General features: G+C 41.0%; 1 protein-coding gene across 6 annotated transcripts in view; it reads left to right on the top strand.

Moving 5' to 3' along the window:
* NRP1 (neuropilin 1) overlaps nt 1-18,177 on the top strand; it is a 114,484-nt gene that overhangs the window by 58,548 nt on the left and 37,759 nt on the right. For all 6 annotated transcript variants that reach the window (XM_084201440.1, XM_084201444.1, XM_084201443.1 and 3 more), the window contains 2 exons: nt 1,025-1,180; nt 3,896-4,062. In XM_084201440.1, coding sequence (XP_084057566.1) covers nt 1,025-1,180; nt 3,896-4,062 — 323 coding nt within the window. The remainder of the gene's footprint in view (nt 1-1,024; nt 1,181-3,895; nt 4,063-18,177) is intronic.

Here is an 18,177-nt window from a genome sequence, read left to right as displayed (position 1 = left end):
AACTGAAAGTGTAATGGACTTCCTAGAGAAATGACAAGGTGTTAATTTAAGCCTGGGAAGTCAGTGGTGTAAGCATTAGCCTCACGATTATTTTCATGATTGACTCCATGGGTGGGTTTTAGCATTATCTTCTCTTATTGTTTGTAAGCACAGATGTACCACCATTCCACAGCCTAGGGACCTATCTGTAGGAAATGCTCAAGTGCTAGAAGGCCACATATGTTGGTTGTGAATTGAGTGGCTTAATTAAGGAAAAAGATTATCTCACTGCACAGAAATTGTTGAAAAATACCAAAATCTGGTTTATACAGTATTAGCATGAAGGAGATCATGTAACTGTGTATGTGTGTGTATTCTGTGACATGGAGATATACTTAAGAAATTCTTGCTCTTTTGAAAGGATTAAGATTTAAATCTCAAATTCTCTTACAATATTCTTTAATATCGACCATACGGGCAAAAGAGCTATGGGGGTGTGAAAGCCTAAATAAAGGGGAATGATGTTGGTCATGTTGGTCATAGACTCAATATGAGGCAAAAATGTTTTTCAAAGTTTGAGATTAAATTAACAGATCATCTGCAGTATAGAGCATAAAACCTGGAAGACACGGTTAGAACTCCTCACAGCATCTTGTGTACTAGGTTGGCAAATCAGGCCATTCAGTCGCTCTTGTCATAAATTGGTGCTTCAATCACACTTTGGAAAATACTTGTGGTGCTTTGTATGAGTAATTTTGTGCATCACTGCCCCCTCTGCACACTTTGAAGGACACTTTTCTAAATCCTGGTTCTGTACATTTTCAGAGCTTCATAGAGCGCTATCTGGAGCATTTTAGAAGTACGATTGCCAGGGTAGGATAAACAATTTATTGTTCATCACTAAATTATTGATGGCATTGTTATTTTGGGCTGCTGCAGAGGCTGGCCGTTTCCTGCTGAGGGACTGTCTTTGGGAGGATATTGTAGTGGCACCTATTGTTAGAGCAGCCCTGGCAGTTTACTATTGTATCCTGTTTCTTTGCAGTTGGCCCCCACATCGGGCGTTACTGTGGGCAAAACAACCCAGGACGTGTCCGGTCTTCAACGGGGATTCTTTCAATGGTTTTCTACACTGACAGTGCAATAGCAAAGGAGGGCTTCTCAGCAAACTACAGTGTGTCACAGAGCAGTGTCTCAGAAGGTCAGTATTCATCTGTCCCGCAGAGCTTCTTGGAAAATACTCTCTGTTATGTCTTCTTGCACACCAGGTGTTGTCTGAAGCTTTAAAGAAAGCTTAAATAAATAAGAGGGTAGAGAAAGATTGGTTCTGTTTTCCTTTTTTTCTTTTTTCTTTTTCTTTTTTTTTAAAGAACAGCTGCCCTTTGAAAAGAAGTGCAAGAAGCAGAATTCTCCTTACAGTTTTATTCCACTGTATTGCCAGGAAGTTGGGATAATTATTGTGAAAAACTGTGCTGACCAAGGAAACGCAGGAATGCAGAGCAATTGAACACTTGCATTAAAACAATGAAACATGAACAATGAATGCACTATCCAAAGCCTTCTTTTATTGCATGGAATAAGCTTTGATGATCGATTTTTTGAATAAAAAGAACCCATTTAATATATGTGCTCTTGTTAAACCATTTCATAAGCTAGCTAAGCTTTGTTCTCTGTCTCGTATTTTTTTCTCAGTTGACTCCTTTTCATGCTTACCCTTTGGACAGAGAATGAAATGAAGTGAGGGAAACAGGAAAATAACACGCTGTGTTACACCATGTCCTTGCAGATTTCATTGCTTTCCTCAATGATAAAGCACGCACTTTATATCAAACTCCCTCTCCTTTCTGTGTCTTTACTGAGTTTTGAGCAGATTCATACAGATTTGGTGTACTTGTTTAATCAAAAAAGACACAAAAGAAAAATGAGCAAACTGAAAATTTAACTGTAACTCCCCATCTCTCCACTCCATGCCTTTTTTTAAGAGCTTTCTTACACACATGTAGGCAGGAAGAGGGAATGGGGGACTCACAGCCTCCGTGGATGGGAAGCATTGTACCTTCAGCTACTTTGGCTTCTCCTTATGTAGGTGCTGCTTCCATCCCTTCATAACCAGCACAAACAACTTGTGTCCCCCATGTCCCCCTCCTCCACAGTCACCCTCACCAGGCTGTAGATGCTCCATCACACTGAAGTCAGAATTAATAATATCTGCTATGCCAAGATGCCTTCAGTTTTTAACACAGCAGAACAGAAGTTGGTGTGTATGAAACCCCTTTTGGATGACAAGAGGAAGCATTTTATATGCTGCAGACTTAGAGAAGCGAATTCTCTCATTTAATTTCAGCCACCCTTACTCTTTGTGTTGTCTGGTCACCTCCAGAGAACAGCCCAATCTACTTATCTCAGACATGGGATGTGTCCCCAGGAATTACTTGTCCCTCTCAGAAGACTACAGGGAAGGCCAAAGTGTCTAGATCAAACTAGACACTTTTTAGGTATTTTGATATTACTCCCCCCTATCATGTTTTGCATTCTCTGTAGTGGCTTATGGCTTTCCTTTAGGTTTCAGGCAGAAGTTCCTTTCCTTTCAGTCTTACCCTGCTGTAGTTCAGCTTCAGTCCTTCACCACGTACCTAATACACTGAAGCAGCACAGAACTGGGACACGGGCTCCTATTCCACAGGAAATGCTGTTGGTATGATTGAGTTATGGGAAGCTCCAACTACAGTTCCTATAAAACACCCTGGTAACATTTCTGAATGTAAATTTTTGGATCCCTGATAAAAGACTTAAGATTTTTTTTTTTCACAATACTTTAATTTTCATTGAAAACCCAAAACTTCACATATTTAAAGCCATTTTTCCAACTCATGGTTGTTGAAATTTTCAGCTCAGCACCCACCCCTATTGAGGAAACATCAGCTCCAGAGAAGGTGCAATAAAAAGGAGCATATATCCAAAATATATCCAACTCCATTTCAAGGAGTTATGCTAGCTTAAATTCCAATAAAGGAATTAATTCTATTTCTATAGTGTTAAGTCTTTGAACAGAAGCATAGGCCCATGGGGTTTTTTCTCTTGCCCTTGTACTGGGGGGCTCTTGTACTGACATAAAGGCCCAAGAGCACCTGGGTGTGAGGATCTGCCTGAAGCTAGTGGCTTCTCTTGCCTTAGGAGGGGTTGGAGCCTTTATTTTTAAAGATTGAGAGAAGAATTGAGTCACTCTGTCCTACCAACCTTTGAACTCACTGTAGTGATTAGGAAGTCAATTGATTCTAAATTAGCTAGGTAATTTTTGTGTAAACAAAAAGAGATTGAATGGAGATGATCAACTCATTTACAATGCACCACATTACAGAAGAGGTGGTAATTTCCTTAGGTCAATAATTTTGTGGCCTGAATTCAAATTTTGTTGATCTATTTCATTCCAGTGTCCAGAATCCAAAAAGGAACAGTTAAAATTTTAATAAAAATTTTTAAGCATTTTATATCTTTTGTACTGAACTAAATAGTTTTAAAATCAAATTATTTTGTAAAGTCATCTAATTTGTCTTTTCTGGGCTTTTGCATAATTTTGAGGTGAACATAGATTGTTCTATATTATGAATCCACAGGAGCATCTGTGCTAGCCTAGGATAGACACTTCTATTGTCCTGCACTGAAATGGCCACAATACTGGACTAAAATATTTGTACAGTATTATTATTGCAGGAATTGCCATGGCAACTCAAATGGCAGTATTAAGAATGACACCATAAGCCCAACACTGCCTCATTTAAAGTTGCTAAAGTATTCAAAGTCACATAAAAATAAATTCTTTAGATATTCATATTCAAAGCAGGTAAATGTTCTTATTATTCAAAGTCTAAATCAAAAAAGCTGACCATAATAATGATGGTAATTTATTTTCCTTCAGATTTCCAGTGCATGGAACCACTAGGCATGGAGTCAGGAGAAATTCACTCTGATCAAATCACTGTCTCCTCCCAGTACAGCGCTATCTGGTCTTCAGAAAGGTCCCGGCTGAATTACCCTGAGAATGGATGGACCCCAGGGGAAGATTCTATCAGGGAATGGATACAGGTAAAAAGATAACATTTTAAAGATGTTATTAATAATACTCTGTGGATTTTATTGGATGTGGGGAAAGCAGAAGAAAGAAAAAAAAACAACGCAGTGGAGTACTTCTACATAATTTAAGAATCGTTGCAAGGGAATAGTTCATATTCCCCATTAGACAGACAAAAAAAGACTTACTCCCAAAGGCATAGAAAAAGAAAAGGTCAGGAAGATTAATTCTTCTGCTTCCCACATCTATTGTTTTTGCAGTCTTCTGGGCACAAATAACAGAGATTTTGGTTTAGTGGAAAAGTCAATATTAGCTTAACATGCACTTAAAGTGGAATGTCCCAGTAAACTGAGCATGTGCTATGTCTCTAGCTGATTACAGTTAAGCATTAATACAATGTGGTGTGTTCATGCACTCAGATTTCACCTCAGAAGACCTATGTCCCTTCTAGAATGTGTTACTCACAGAATGAGCTCAATGGTCTCTGTCTGGTGGCTATTCTTCCACATCCTTAAACACAACATTCATTACCAAGATGGGCTGCCCTGGCTTTGCTCTGCTAGCACAGGAGAAATCCTGCAAACATTTGTTACCATGAAGAGGCTCCTTGAGTTCAGCCACTTTGGACTTGTTGTTTGTTATATATTATCAGGTCCATAGCTGAATGGTATATAACTCCTGAACAGGTTTAGTTTATTCATATCAATTACTGTGTACAAAAAAACCATACTAGCAGGGAAGTATTAATATCATTATATGAAAAAACATTGATTTTCCTCAATTTTAAGTTGACTTACACTACTTACCTGAAACCTAGAATCTATTTCTGTTGGCAAAAGCTAAGAGAAATGCTTAAGCATATTATATTACTAATATTGAAAACTTGTTCATAGGTTTGAAACATTCCTCCTACTTCTGTTATTTTCTATAGGAAATTACTAACTGACATATAAAAACAATGCCTTATTAGCCTTTCATACAAGTGTTCACACTGATGTTTCCTGTGAGGTTTGATGTCTGCAAGAAAGCTCAAAAACATGTTGAGTAGTAGTTAGCAAAGGGAAGAAAGAGGGGGAAATCTTTCAGTTCTGATCCCTGGCACACAAGGGGACTCTCAGGTGTCCTGCTCGGGGGCCCCTGTGCATCCTGAGCTCTTGGCAATCGAGTACAATGGACCTAATCAGCCTTCAGAAAGGAAAAAAAAAAAATCTGTTGATCCTTTTTCATTATTTAGGAATAAACACTAAAATCTCCTCAACCTTATCTACGTGCAAGGCTTGTTATTAATCATTGCCACTTGCAATCCATGGAATGCACATGGAAAAAGGGTGGAATGCGTCAGAATCAAATTCCATGTGTTTCATCTGGTCGCAGGGCTGCCACTTTTCCTTTGTTTCCTTCTTTTCTGCTGTCGCTGTTTATGACCAGATAATCAAAACAAGAGAGTTAGTCAAATCTCATTCATGTGTTCTGTGTGCTTATTAACTTTATTAAGTTATGATAACTACGTGCCTATATATTACCTATATCTGTATATATTAATCCTTTCACTTAGAACTAGATCTTTTTGAGAAAAAGTTTCAAAGGACTTCTTTTGACCATAAACTTCTTTAATAACAGACATAGAACTCAAACTACTCCAGGTTTTATGCTTAAAACAGCTCAGGGTACCTCAGGCCTCCTGCACATGAATTTCTCAGCCTCCTTTTCCTCCTGCCATAAAACAGGGTGCTCAGGGGCTGAAAAAAAGCACTGAGCATAATTTTTAGCAGCTTTTTGATGCCTTCAGCTACCACATCTGCCCAGAAGCTGGTGGTTATTTGCATGCTGTGCTGCTCATGCCACAGCTCTCATCTTCTTCACCCAGCTCCTGGACTGGAAAAAGCAGCAGGAACCATTTCCCTGAGCAGTCCCTTGGACACCTCATTCTCGCCCATGTGGAGGAAGCAGCGTCCCCAAGGCAGATTTCATCACAGAACAATTAGGCTGTGTCTGTGTCCTGTTGGCAGGAATGAGCCTACAAGTTCTTGCTTGAAGATTCAACTTGTGTTGAGTAGAGATGCTTTACACATGCTGCAGAGCACAACCTGTGCAGCAGAAGGAGCTGAGCTAGTTCAGAGATTCAGTATATCATCCCCTTTTGCAAGGCACAACAACTTAACTCATCTTTGGCTCTGATAATTCTTATTTGGCTCTGATTAAGCTTATTTTATTGTGGTTTAGTTCTACACTGACACTGATAATTCAAACTTCCAACGTGTTCTAAATGCTTTCCTGCTAACTGACAATCTTGTGATGGGTGCTAAGGGCTTTGGACCCCCAGAGACCTCAATGGGAGGGTCCTTGGGCATATGAACCTGCATCTTCTACAAAGTCTTGATGCCTCTGGCAGTAAGTGCATGTTGTGAATTTGTGTCTGGATAAAATATTGAAGTCCCATGTTTCCTCTGCACAAATATCCCTGGGAACAGATGTTCCTCTCCATGAGAGCTTACAGACAAACAACCAAGGACATGTAACTGATAAAGTGCTCTGAAATTACCCATAGAAAAAAAAATTGTAATATTTTATAAAAAGCAGGAAGGCACTTGTATGTGAAGGACTGAGGTCACTTTGTTCTGCTTTGTTGTGCATGCTATTGTAAACTAGTCATTTATGTGAAGTATTTGCTTTTGTGCAGTGCAGCATAAATGGATTTTTGCTGCACAGAGCAGAACTCTAGGAGATATTCAGCAGCAAAAAAAGAAAGCTGAGGATACAGCAGTGCTGAACTTAGAACCTTCAAAGTGAAAATTTCTGCCTATATGCCCTTGTCTGAGAGACAGAAGTTTTGTGTGTATCAGTTAACCATTAATTTTTTCATAATTGCAGGTTTCCATACCTACACAAACACTGCAGCTGGTTAAACAGTGATATCTGTCTTTGAGCTGCTAATTTGCATATGCAACTAGGGCATCTATATGAGCTGTGTACAATCATACATGGGCAGAACAACTCCAAATATTAATTTCCTCAGTGTGTTGGGGTTTCTTTGTACAGGGGAAACATTATAGTTCGTCTTTCTCTTCCTTTTGCCTCTCTCTTCAAGGTTAATGTTTTTAAGACAAAAGAAACAGAAAACCTTGTTGAGTATCAACCAAAGGACATTGGTATCTATAGAGGACGTCTAGAGGGCATGAGATATTATTGTCTCCTTTGAGCTGTTGAAGTCTTTTGGACCATTTTGATGAAAATAATTAGGAAAATAGTGTTGGCTCATTATTAGTAATGGATTTGCATGAGTTCCATCTGTGGACCTGAATCCTATTCATTTGTGGATAAACTAGACTGCTTCTTTGTGGCTAACAGGTATGAACTCCCGAGTCTGTCAGAGTTCCACCTGCTTACAAGGCTCTGTTAAGTCAAAGTTGCCTTTCCCTTCCTTTCCTTAGTTGTTAGAAAATCAATTTCAAAGCTTAGATTCAAAATAACCATTGTATAGTTGCACTGCAAGTCTGCCCAGCACTTTCTCCATTTTATTTTTGCCCTCAAACACACTTTGAAAATTGCTCAACTAACATGAGCTTTGGAGTGATTCCTTAATCAGAAACAGAGTCGCTCTAGATTGAATTTCTTCTTTAAAAACACTTTAATAAGTCTGTGAATTTTCCAATATGAATGGAATAAAGATATGCATGAGGGAACAAGGGCTGCCAAAAATATGTGTGAAGGTAGTTTATTGTTATATGGGATGTTATTAGCATCCCAACCTTAAGCTCAGCCTACTTGTTTATTGCACTTATGTTTCACACACTTGACTGCCCTTCAGTTTGAAACAGCATAATTTAAAATAAAAAATAAAACCAGACCTTTAATTTAATCAAGAGCAGGGAACTGCCATTGCAATGTAAGTCATTGTCCCTCATTAATGTATCCTTTCACAGGAAAAATAGTATAGTGTTTCCATTTCTGTAATCTGAACAACAAACACGTTAATAGGTATCAATTACCAGCCAGTTTCAGTACTTAGAACCAGTAAGAAGGCCCATGCAAGGGTTTCACATCTGGTTTTAGTGAAATTGTTCCTGTCTGTGGTATTTAAAATTTAAAGAACTCCTGTTATTGTGCAATTGGGAATCCTAGGGGAGTACAATGTTAATGAAATCCATAATGCACAAGGATTTTATGATTGCATTTTCAAGGCATTCCTTCAAAAGGGACAAGTGATGCCTGCCATGGCAGCAGTAATTGTGTTTTTACAGAGTAGATTTAATGTTCACATTTAAGAAAGCAGTTACATTTACACTTATCTGAAAAAACAACACGCAAAATCTTTGTACTTTGGGGTCTTTTTGCATCTTATTTCTCAGTCCTTTGAGGAGGAGCCGCAGGCCATCGTGCATGGCCAGACCTTGTGGCTCAGGGATGCCCCGGTGGGCTGCGGCCAGCAGCCCCAGGGCAGGAGCAGGGGGAGCCCCCGAGGAGCCCCACAGGGACACTTGAAACCCACGTGTGTGGCTTTGAGGGGAGACTGATTGCCTATTACCAGGGTCACTGGGAACCTCTGCTGCCATCAATCCTCATCATGGGCTGGGTTTTCAAACCCACAAGGAGCAACACCTTCTGGGTGCTTTTACTGCAGGATCTGTATGTTTTCTATCAAAATATTTCTTCTAATGCATATAACACAAATCTTTGTGCTCCCACCAAGCTGGATGACAGTTTCTGGGTGGCACAAGTTTCCTCTCATCCTATAGCAGTGAGTGAGACCTCCAGCTTGCCCAGAGACCAAAGTGTGTTTGTTAGCAACACGAGATGTTCAGTTCACATTATGTCTGGGGTAGCAGAAAGCCATAAATCCAGCTTTAAGAATCCTGGGATCAGATCAAAACTTTGCAGCCATAAACCAAAAGGCACTAGTCTGGTATAAACACACTCTGCCAGTTCAAATCTGTTCAAAAACATTAAGAGGGGGTTAACATAAGTAGACAGTATGCTCTGGATTGAGCATTATCTGTCTTTCTGCAGCTGTCATGGGGCCTTACACTAAGATGAACTCCTTATTGTGTGTTCTGGCTAATATGACATAAACCCAGCCAAACCAGCCCAAATTCATACTGCTGGGTATTTCAGCAGGGCACAGACCTGATACCACGTGTGAACCTCCAGACTCAGGGGTTGGCACAGGGAGCACCAGGCTCTGCCTGCCAGTCCCTATCTCACTGCCCACCCAGCCCTTTGGCACCTACAACCTCAGCAGTAATTTAAGACCTCTAGACCAGACAGCGCTAGCAGCGTCAGCTGATCTGGTGCAAAATTCTGCCTCTGCATCTTTCAGCATTCAGGAGTCTGGAGAAAGGCCAGAGAGGTAACAATAAGCCTCCTCAAAAAACAGCCTGGGAGATCCCCCTTTCCTTCACTGATTGAAATATCAGTTGTTTATTTAACACTAACTCTGCTGTGCAAGGAAAATATACTCCTCTTGATTTAAAGCAATTCTCTGTATACACTACTTCACCAGAATTGAGAGGGAACTCTGAGATGGAATTTGCCTTCCACATTTGTCTTCATTCCTTTAGTTTTTAACCTACATTCTTCATTATTTGCTCCTTTGTAAGTGCAACCCAGGAGCATACATCACTGATGTGAACTGGTATATAGATTAATACTGATTTATTTCCATATCACTTCTGAAAATAATTGCAGTTCATCATTTGGTGTCTTGACCTTTCATCTGTGTCATAGCTGATTTCCTTATCAGGTATTCACTTAAAAACATAGTCAGTATTTATATTTGCTGCTGCACAGCACATTCATTTCATTAACAGGTTTGTTCTTACATCAGGCAGATGTTTAGGCTGACTTTACCCAGCAAGCTTATCTAAATACTTCACATAAAAAGTAATGGATGTGCTGGTCCACAGTCAGTGCCTGTTATTTTTATTATTATTTCTGTTTCTTTTGGAGTTTGGTACAGAAGTGAAGTGCAGCATATTACTGTATAGAATAGCATGAAAACTGGGAAATCTCAGCCTCCCAGTTTTCCTGGCCTTTGAAGGACAGCCTAAGAGCTGGACTTCAAGGCTTTGTGGTGGGGCTTGCCCATCATTAGGGAGCGCACTGACATTAAAGCACAAAAACTGCCAGTCCTTTGTCTTCTCTACCACTTTAGATTATAAGTCATGAATTTAGTTCATGTCATTTTACAGTTCATAACTGCACTCCAGAAATCACAAAAAGCAGAGTTAGCTTTGTGTAGGAAAGTGTTACAGTTATCTTAGCGGTCTTAACATGCTTTGCACATGGGCAAAGAATGACAAAAGAATATTCCTTTCTGGAAATCACAGCCAGCACAGACTGTGACACAGCACAGAACCGGGGTTAATTGACCCAGCAGGATACATTCATACCTTTATTTACTGTGACATGGGAATAAATGGTAGAGTTTCACAAAGGCAAGTACTGAAATTAAACTAGAGGGAGAGGGAGAAATAAAAGGGCCCTACAAAGTATGAAGGTTTTTTGATTATTCAAAGTGCTTTAAGAGCTATTTTAGTACCAGAAAGTTCCCAGCCATAGATTTATCACTCTGGGGAGGCTGGAGAGATGCTCAGAGAACTGTGCAAAACCATTGGCAGCCTTATTGCTCTGGAAGTGCAGGTGCAAAATGCAGTTTAGAAGAAAATCCTCTCTACCTCCCTCTGAAATGTTTTAACATCAGGCCTAATACAGAGGGGAGTCCTGTGTGGCTTCGAGCAATCCTGAGTGCAACATATGGAGGAGCAGCAGAAGCAGAGCCCCTCCGAGCCCCCACTGCCAGCCTAATCATTATAACAGCTTCAGTTTTTTCAGGGGATCCACTGTGCAGAGATCTGAGTAGTTTGTGTGTAGCTCTGTAATTACCTGTGCATCTACTTCCCAGTCCAGCCCTACATCCCCTCAATGGCTGGGAGACAGATGGCCCTTTAGAGCTGAGATAGCAAATTCAAAATGTGTCCACCAAAAGCACTGATTCAGCAACTACTGTAATAATTTTATAAATTTATCTCACTTTCACTAGTTGGTTCCAGGAGGCAAAGAAATTAAAATCTTTAAATCTAAACTAAAACTAGTTTTAAACTAACCACCACTGGCTTGTTTAGTTTTATTTTTGTTTTTTTTTTTAATATCACATCTTGTTCTTCTTTATTTCACAGTAATTAAATCCACTTACTCTGTACAAAGTGGTTCTTCTCTCTCTCTTTTATTTTTGTTTTTATTTTTCCCATTCACCAGGTTCAGATGTTTGGCTTGACTCAAAATATTTGTTACAGTTTGCTGGGTTTTAAGCTGCCATCACGCCAAGAAATCAGTTGTTTGTGCCATTCTGGGGGGTAGGGGAGCTCTCTGCTCTCTCCCAGATGGTTTGCAGACCCTATGGGGGCCGAGGCAGCTTTGCCCACCCAGTACCAATAACGCATCTTAAGCAACACCAACAGCCAGGACCTTGTGCAGATGTGAAGGAAGGTATCTCAGAGGGAGATTTTTCTGAGTCTGGCAGAAATAAATTAATCTACGAGACTAGGCAGGTGTCAGACTAGGGTGAGGTAAAGCTCAGGGCTAGAAGTTAAGTGACTAAGGGCAGTGACCAGAAACAGAGCCTTGGCTGGGAACACACAGCTGAGATGTGTTCTAATAAGCAGAGTTATTACTGAGCTAAAGGTCTCTGTTCTCGTGGGGCCGACGCTGGGCTGGAGATGAGAGGTGTGCTGCTGAGTGCTTTGCAGAGACGATTATGCATTTTTATTCACTCTTTCCACACCTGCACAGTAGTATGAAGCTGTGCAGTTGATGAGTCCTATGGGCCCTTCCCTATCCCGGGATCCAGGCTCCAGATTTTCTGTTGCTGAGCTATTGTTTACTTCTCCTGTCCTTGTGTCATCCTGCTTTTCTGTCCCAGTTCAATTCTGTTCTGCCCATTAGGTGACATTTTCACAGCAGTAGCAAAATAGGTAGAGTGGAAGGATAAATGAGATTTCTTCCAAGTGGTAAATACCTGCCCTTCAGAAAGCAATTTGTCTTCTTGCCCCCGCAGAAAAAAAGAAAAAGAAAGGTATCTTTCAAAAAGGAAACACTTAATTTCATTTTGTCTTTGCCTCTAATGTTTTCATTTAAGGTTTCAAAAAAAGTCTTTTAAAAGGCGTCAGAATAACCTCCAAAGCTGACTGGTAAACAAAAGCTGCTAGCAGAGAAAATACAGTTTACCAAACATTAAGCTGAGATTCAGTTCCTCTGTTTTCAGGCACAACTGGCTTCTCATCAGGGAAGTATTGTTTACACATAACTTCACCAACCAGCTGTACCTGTGTAGTCTGGTCTTTCTCTACATTGCAGCATTCTGTGTTGAACACTTCAGGCTAAACTCATTTCTGGTGTTGATCCTCTTGAGGATGATGAAAAGATCAATCTGTCCCATCACATATCAGACCAGGATATATTTTAACTGGCTGTATTTAAGTTACAGATTACTGCACTAAAGGCTAAAGTGTCTTTCAGCCATAACAGACACAGGAGCAGGTTCTTCTCCAATGCAAATACTATTAGCTTCAGGCAATGGACTGAAGGGTTAGCATAGCACAGAATAATTTTCAAATGTTCTTACCAGGCCTTAAAAATTAGCTGTCCATAGGAGGGTTCCCTCCTTTCATGATATGCTTAACTAAGAAAATACATCCTGTGTTTATTTTTAAAAGCCACAGCACTTAAAAATCAATAGCTTTTCTCTTTACATAACTGCAGATAGAGCAACTTTTAGATAGGTAGAGTGGGGATACAAAAACCAGGCACCATTATCTGGCCAAAGAAACCCTGTAAATAAAATCTTCCTGCCTTAATTTTGATCATGCTTTGCTGAGGGAAGGACAGAGACAGTTTCCCAGGATTGCTTTAGCACTTGGGGGAAGTTGTCTTGGTAGTCAGTGACCTGTGCATCCCTTCTGCTGTCCCACTTCCTCCTCTGGCACAGGACAAGAGCACCACTCTCAGCAGTGAGTTTTCCAAGTCATAGCCTCAGAAGTATTTAATCTACATGTGTTCATTTCCTCAGATCTGTGAGGAACATACCAGAAAAAGTGAAATAATCTTTGCATGTGCAGTCTGTCTCTCATTTTTCACCATACATTTGCAGCACCCTCACCACACTGTCTAACTGTAGCTACCTGACATTTTTCTAGATGGTAGCAGAAACTCGTATTGTAAAAAAGCAGTGACTTGCTTGGTGACCCAGCAGTAAATTAAAATCATCATATACAATGTGTATGAAATAGAAAATCGAATTTTGATGCAACAAAACTGACAGTTCCATTTAACAGAGAATAAATGAATGCAGACTCCTGTGGATGAATGACTGATTTAAAGAGACTGCTGATTTTCCAAGATGAGAAAGCTGATCAAAAGAAAATACATGTATTTCCATGTGACACAGGTTGTACACCTATTCCAGTGAAATTAGACTTAAAAAGTAGTATATCACAGACACTGGCACTTTTTCCTCATTTTGCTGTGATTTTTTATAGAAAACTCAAAGCCTGAACTCTCAAAAATATTTGACTGTAGTAAATTCCAGTTATTTCAGTGGAACTGATAGTGAACACAGGGATTGCACAGTCAGATCTATCTGTACCATCAAGGTGTGCTGTCTGAGACAGGAGAGATTTAATTTTGCACAGCATATCATCCCTTGCTTAGCAGCTTCCTACCATTACCATAGGTATGCTGTGAAACAGGAAGGAGAAGTTATTACTGTGTGTTTACACATGTAGTGTTGTACTTATACTCAAAATACCACAATTATAAACCAAGCCCTTTTGCCTGTACCCCCTGATTTTGACAGGACAGCAGCTGGCACAAAAAACCAAAAGAACTTAATGGGCAAAATTCAATTTTTTCCGCCCAAAGTCTGGTTATTCGCATGTGAAGAAGGCTGAATGAGAAGCTTTGGATTACTTGTTTCCCATTTGTGCATTAGTTGCTCAGTACACTTAGGGGAAAGAAAGTCCTACAATTATGCCCTTCTCTCAGAAAAGAGTGGTTCTGCAAGTATTGCTATAGAGTTTCCCTTTTCTATAGTTTCTAACACAAACCAGGGAAGGTCACATTCAAACTGCACTAAATAGTTGTCTTCATTCCAGATCAGAGGATTAAGCTCAGGTTTAAAATTAAATGTAAATTACAAATAAGTATTCAGAAAACGTTAATTAAAAGTATTACGTTCCTGACTCATTTATTGCTCAGCAAGGGTTCCTAAGTATCTTAGCTGGAGAAAGGGGCCATTCACATTCCTCCTTTTTTTTGACCAAGTCATTGTACATGTCTTAGGTTATCCATTTGCAAGTTAATGTAGTGCTGAAGCAAAGGTTTTCATTTTAAAGAAGTAATATTTCACAGCAAGATATGTTCCTGCAAGATGTAAAACAATCTTTTTCTAAAGCACTGGGAGTTAATCAGCCTTTCTCTCCATTGCTACAGAGAGGATTTGAATGGCGCAAGATGCTGATTGCTTAGATCCCAGAGTCTATAGAAAACCCAATACGATTACATTTTCCTCCCTTTGTTATCAGAGTTTATTGTATCTTGGCGTTCAGGTTTTAAATAGTGCTCAAGTAAGAAAAATAAATTAGGAAAAAGATATTTTTTGAGTCTCCTGAATAACGACGGCGTTGCATCAAAGCTGCACATGAATGCGTGAGATGGAGCTTGCAAATGAGTGCCAGGGGGATGGTTCTGTGTCCCTGCCTGTGCCCTGGGTGCGTCTCACCCTCGCAGCGAGCCCGTCTCTCCCGGGAGCGCCTCCTGCCCGGCTCTGCCCGCGCCCAGCCCCGCTGGCACACCGGGCTCCTGAGCCCCAGCTCTGCTGGCACAGCGGGCTCCTGAGCCCCAGCCCCGCTGGCACACCGGGCTCCTGAGCCCCTGCTCTGCTGGCACAGCGGGCTCCTGAGCCCCAGCCCCGCTGGCACACCGGGCTCCTGAGCCCCAGCCCCGCTGGCACACCGCACTCCTGAGCCCCAGCCCCGCTGGCACACCGGGCTCCTGAGCCCCAACCCCTCGATCACACCGCGCTCCTGAGCCCCAGCCCCTCTATCACACCGCGCTCCTGAGCCCCAGCCCCGCTGGCACACCGGGCTCCTGAGCCCCAGCCCCTCTATCACACCGCACTCCTGAGCCCCCCAGCCCCGCCGGCACACCTCACTCCTGAGCCCCAGCCTCGCTGGCACACCGCGCTCCTGAGCCCCAGCCCCTCTATCACACCGCACTCCTGAGCCCCAGCCCCTCTGGCACACCGGCCCCGCTGGCACACCGCGCTCCTGAGCCCCAGCCCCGCTGGCACACCGGCCCCGCTGGCACACCGGGCTCCTGAGCCCCCCAGCCCCGCTGGCACACCGGCCCCGCTGGAACACCGGGCTCCTGAGCCCCAGCCCCTCTGGCACACCGCACTCCTGAGCCCCAGCCCCTCTGGCACACCGCACTCCTGAGCCCCCCAGCCCCGCCGGCACACCGGCCCCGCTGGCACACCGGGCTCCTGCCGCCGGCAGCGCCGCTCCCGGCCCCCGCGCAGCATTTCTCCTTCCCATTTGATCTTTATAGCTCCCATACTGGAGCGATTTGGTTTGCTGAATTCTGGAAATGTCTCCAGTTAAAATGCTAGTGTATTAACCTGCTGTACTGAGTCTCTTTTGTTTCTCTTTACCAGAGTGCTGCTTGCCAATTTTTATGACTACAGCAGATTTTACTATTCAAACAGAACCAGATGGAACACCAGTTCAAAGAACATGTCAGAATTAAATATTTCTTTTTTAATTAGTTGCTTCTGATTTATGCAAAAAAAAAAATTAACATAAGAGTGGGAGAATGTGCCATGAATCCAGATGCAACACAGCCCACACAAGCATTATCTTTTCTCTGTCAGAGACACAGAAGCTTTTTCTTTTATTCTTTTCTTGTCTTTTCTTTTTTCCTTTATGTTTCTGGATTTCATTTTTCTTTGGCTTTCTGCATCTTTTCCTTCTTGAACTAGTCTCATAATGATGACTGAGATTCTCTTATGTTTATCAGTCATACTTTTTCACCGTTGTCCTAAATTTTCTCCTATAGAAACTGGCTGATCTGCTTCTGAGAAAAGTTGCTGTACTCAATTCTGGGACCACAGCATCAGTAGCTCAACTTGATAGCATCTTTTGACTCTATTCTTTGTTTTCAGGTGGAGGGAATCTTTACACTTATGTTTTTTCTTCTGCAGAAAGGGATTTGAGCAGAAGGTGAAGATTGTGAGAAATATATATTTCAACTGCTAAAGAAAAATTCATTTCCCTTTTGCTGCCAAGAATTCCTGTGTCTTTGGCTTGAATGTTTTCTCATCTCTTCTTCCATGCTTCCCCATTTTGCCAAGTCACATAAGCATCAGTTCAGTAAAACAAGCTGACTGGGGACAGTTGTTAGGCACAACTATTGTTTGCCAAGTCACTGATTTCCCTTTTGGGGCTTTCAGGATGTTGCCGTCAAGGTCAATGAGAAAGACTTCAGTCTCTTCAGGAGAGATCTTAATAAGAGCAATATTTTCTCTCCACCTTCTTTATGGAGCTGCTGCAAGTATCACTGAGAATTTTACACAAAGATTTGAGGTAGTTTACAGGCTTAACTATTTTCACTTAAATCCAGGATGAATATTTACAACCTGTCATTAATCAAGGAGTTGTGCTCTTGTAATGACTACTCATGTCAAGAATGAAGACTTTTGGAAGTAATTTTCCAACCAAATTAATTAGACTATTTTCAGAATTTCTACTGGAGCCTGTCCCATTCCTACTTAGCATTACAATCTAAGAAATTAAAGAATTAAGTCTTAGTTGTATATACCTCATGAGAAAGCATGATTGGCCAAATCAACAGCCGTGTTAAGAAAGTAGATCAACTCTTGCTTAATTAAATATTTGACAGAACAGTGAGGCGTCACAGCAGTTAATCTGACTCAGAGCACTGTATGCTATCTAGGGAAATGACACGGTTCTCTAAAAATATTTGCTTTGGTATGTTGTGTCAAGTGATGGATTGTACAGCTTTTCAAGCCACAAGAGATGCCCACAACAAAAAGCTTCCTGTTGTTAATCAAACTCCAGCACTCAGTACTTTATTTTCTCAGGCTGTTGAACAGACCTACAGTAGGAGTGTTAAAATCTGGCAAAACTGCTCCCTTGCTACAGCTCCCTCAATGACTGTATTTTATTTAACAAGGCAGATTTTCATCCTGAAGATAAGGTCTTCCATACTACAGCCTAGTTATGTATGATGACAGGAAGAAGCAATATTAATTTCAAGCCGTGTATGTTGTGTGTCATTCTTTATCCAGCAGTTTGCTCAGATTTGCTACGTGATGCATTGTGCAGAGCTAAATGCTATTTTTTTCTTTCTCCTTAACTGGTCTCAAGTAAAATGCATATGCCAGCCCTTGCATATGCTTGTCTTAAAAATGTGTCACCCACCTGCATTTTTTGGAGACAGTGCTACAGCAATAAGAATATTTCTCCTGGATGCTAGGAGATATTGTAGAATAAATAGAGAGGAAGTAATTCATATGTAGAAACAGCTAGTGCCTTGCAATATGCTTATGTAGGAAATAAATTGATTTTAGAAAGAGGAACAAGTGAGGTATTTTTGAAAAAAACCCATGAACATTTCTCTCCTGGAAAAAAAAAATACACACTGGAGATGTTCCTCGTTTTTTACAAGGTAGGGGCCCATTCCTATAGGCAAGTTTGCTCCCAGACTTGCACTTTCAAATAAAGATGTTCACATTGCAGTGCAGGCAACTATCAAAGGCTGTGTTTTTGGATAAGGCCCTTAGGCATCATTTTCCAAGAGAGATATGCTTCTTAAACTGAATGAAATTGAAAATTTGAAAAAAAAAAGAAAAAGAACTTGAAACATGCTGCCGTTAGTCAAAGCTGAAAGTCTGGTCATGGAAATGAAATGTGAAGATTTCAGGTTTGGAGACAGCTGCCTATCTCAGATCACAGCCATAAGGCTTGCAATAACTTACAAAATCGCTTGCATTTTCTAAAATAAATACCAGATGTTTGTTTATCATATGTGCAGAACGTTAAATGTCAAATAATTGC

This window comes from Fringilla coelebs (genome assembly GCF_963513975.1).
Source record: "Fringilla coelebs genome assembly, chromosome: 1".
Lineage (NCBI taxonomy): Eukaryota > Metazoa > Chordata > Aves > Passeriformes > Fringillidae > Fringilla > Fringilla coelebs.
The sequence above is the reverse complement of the archived record's forward strand: the minus strand, read 5'-3'. Positions and strand labels throughout refer to the sequence as shown.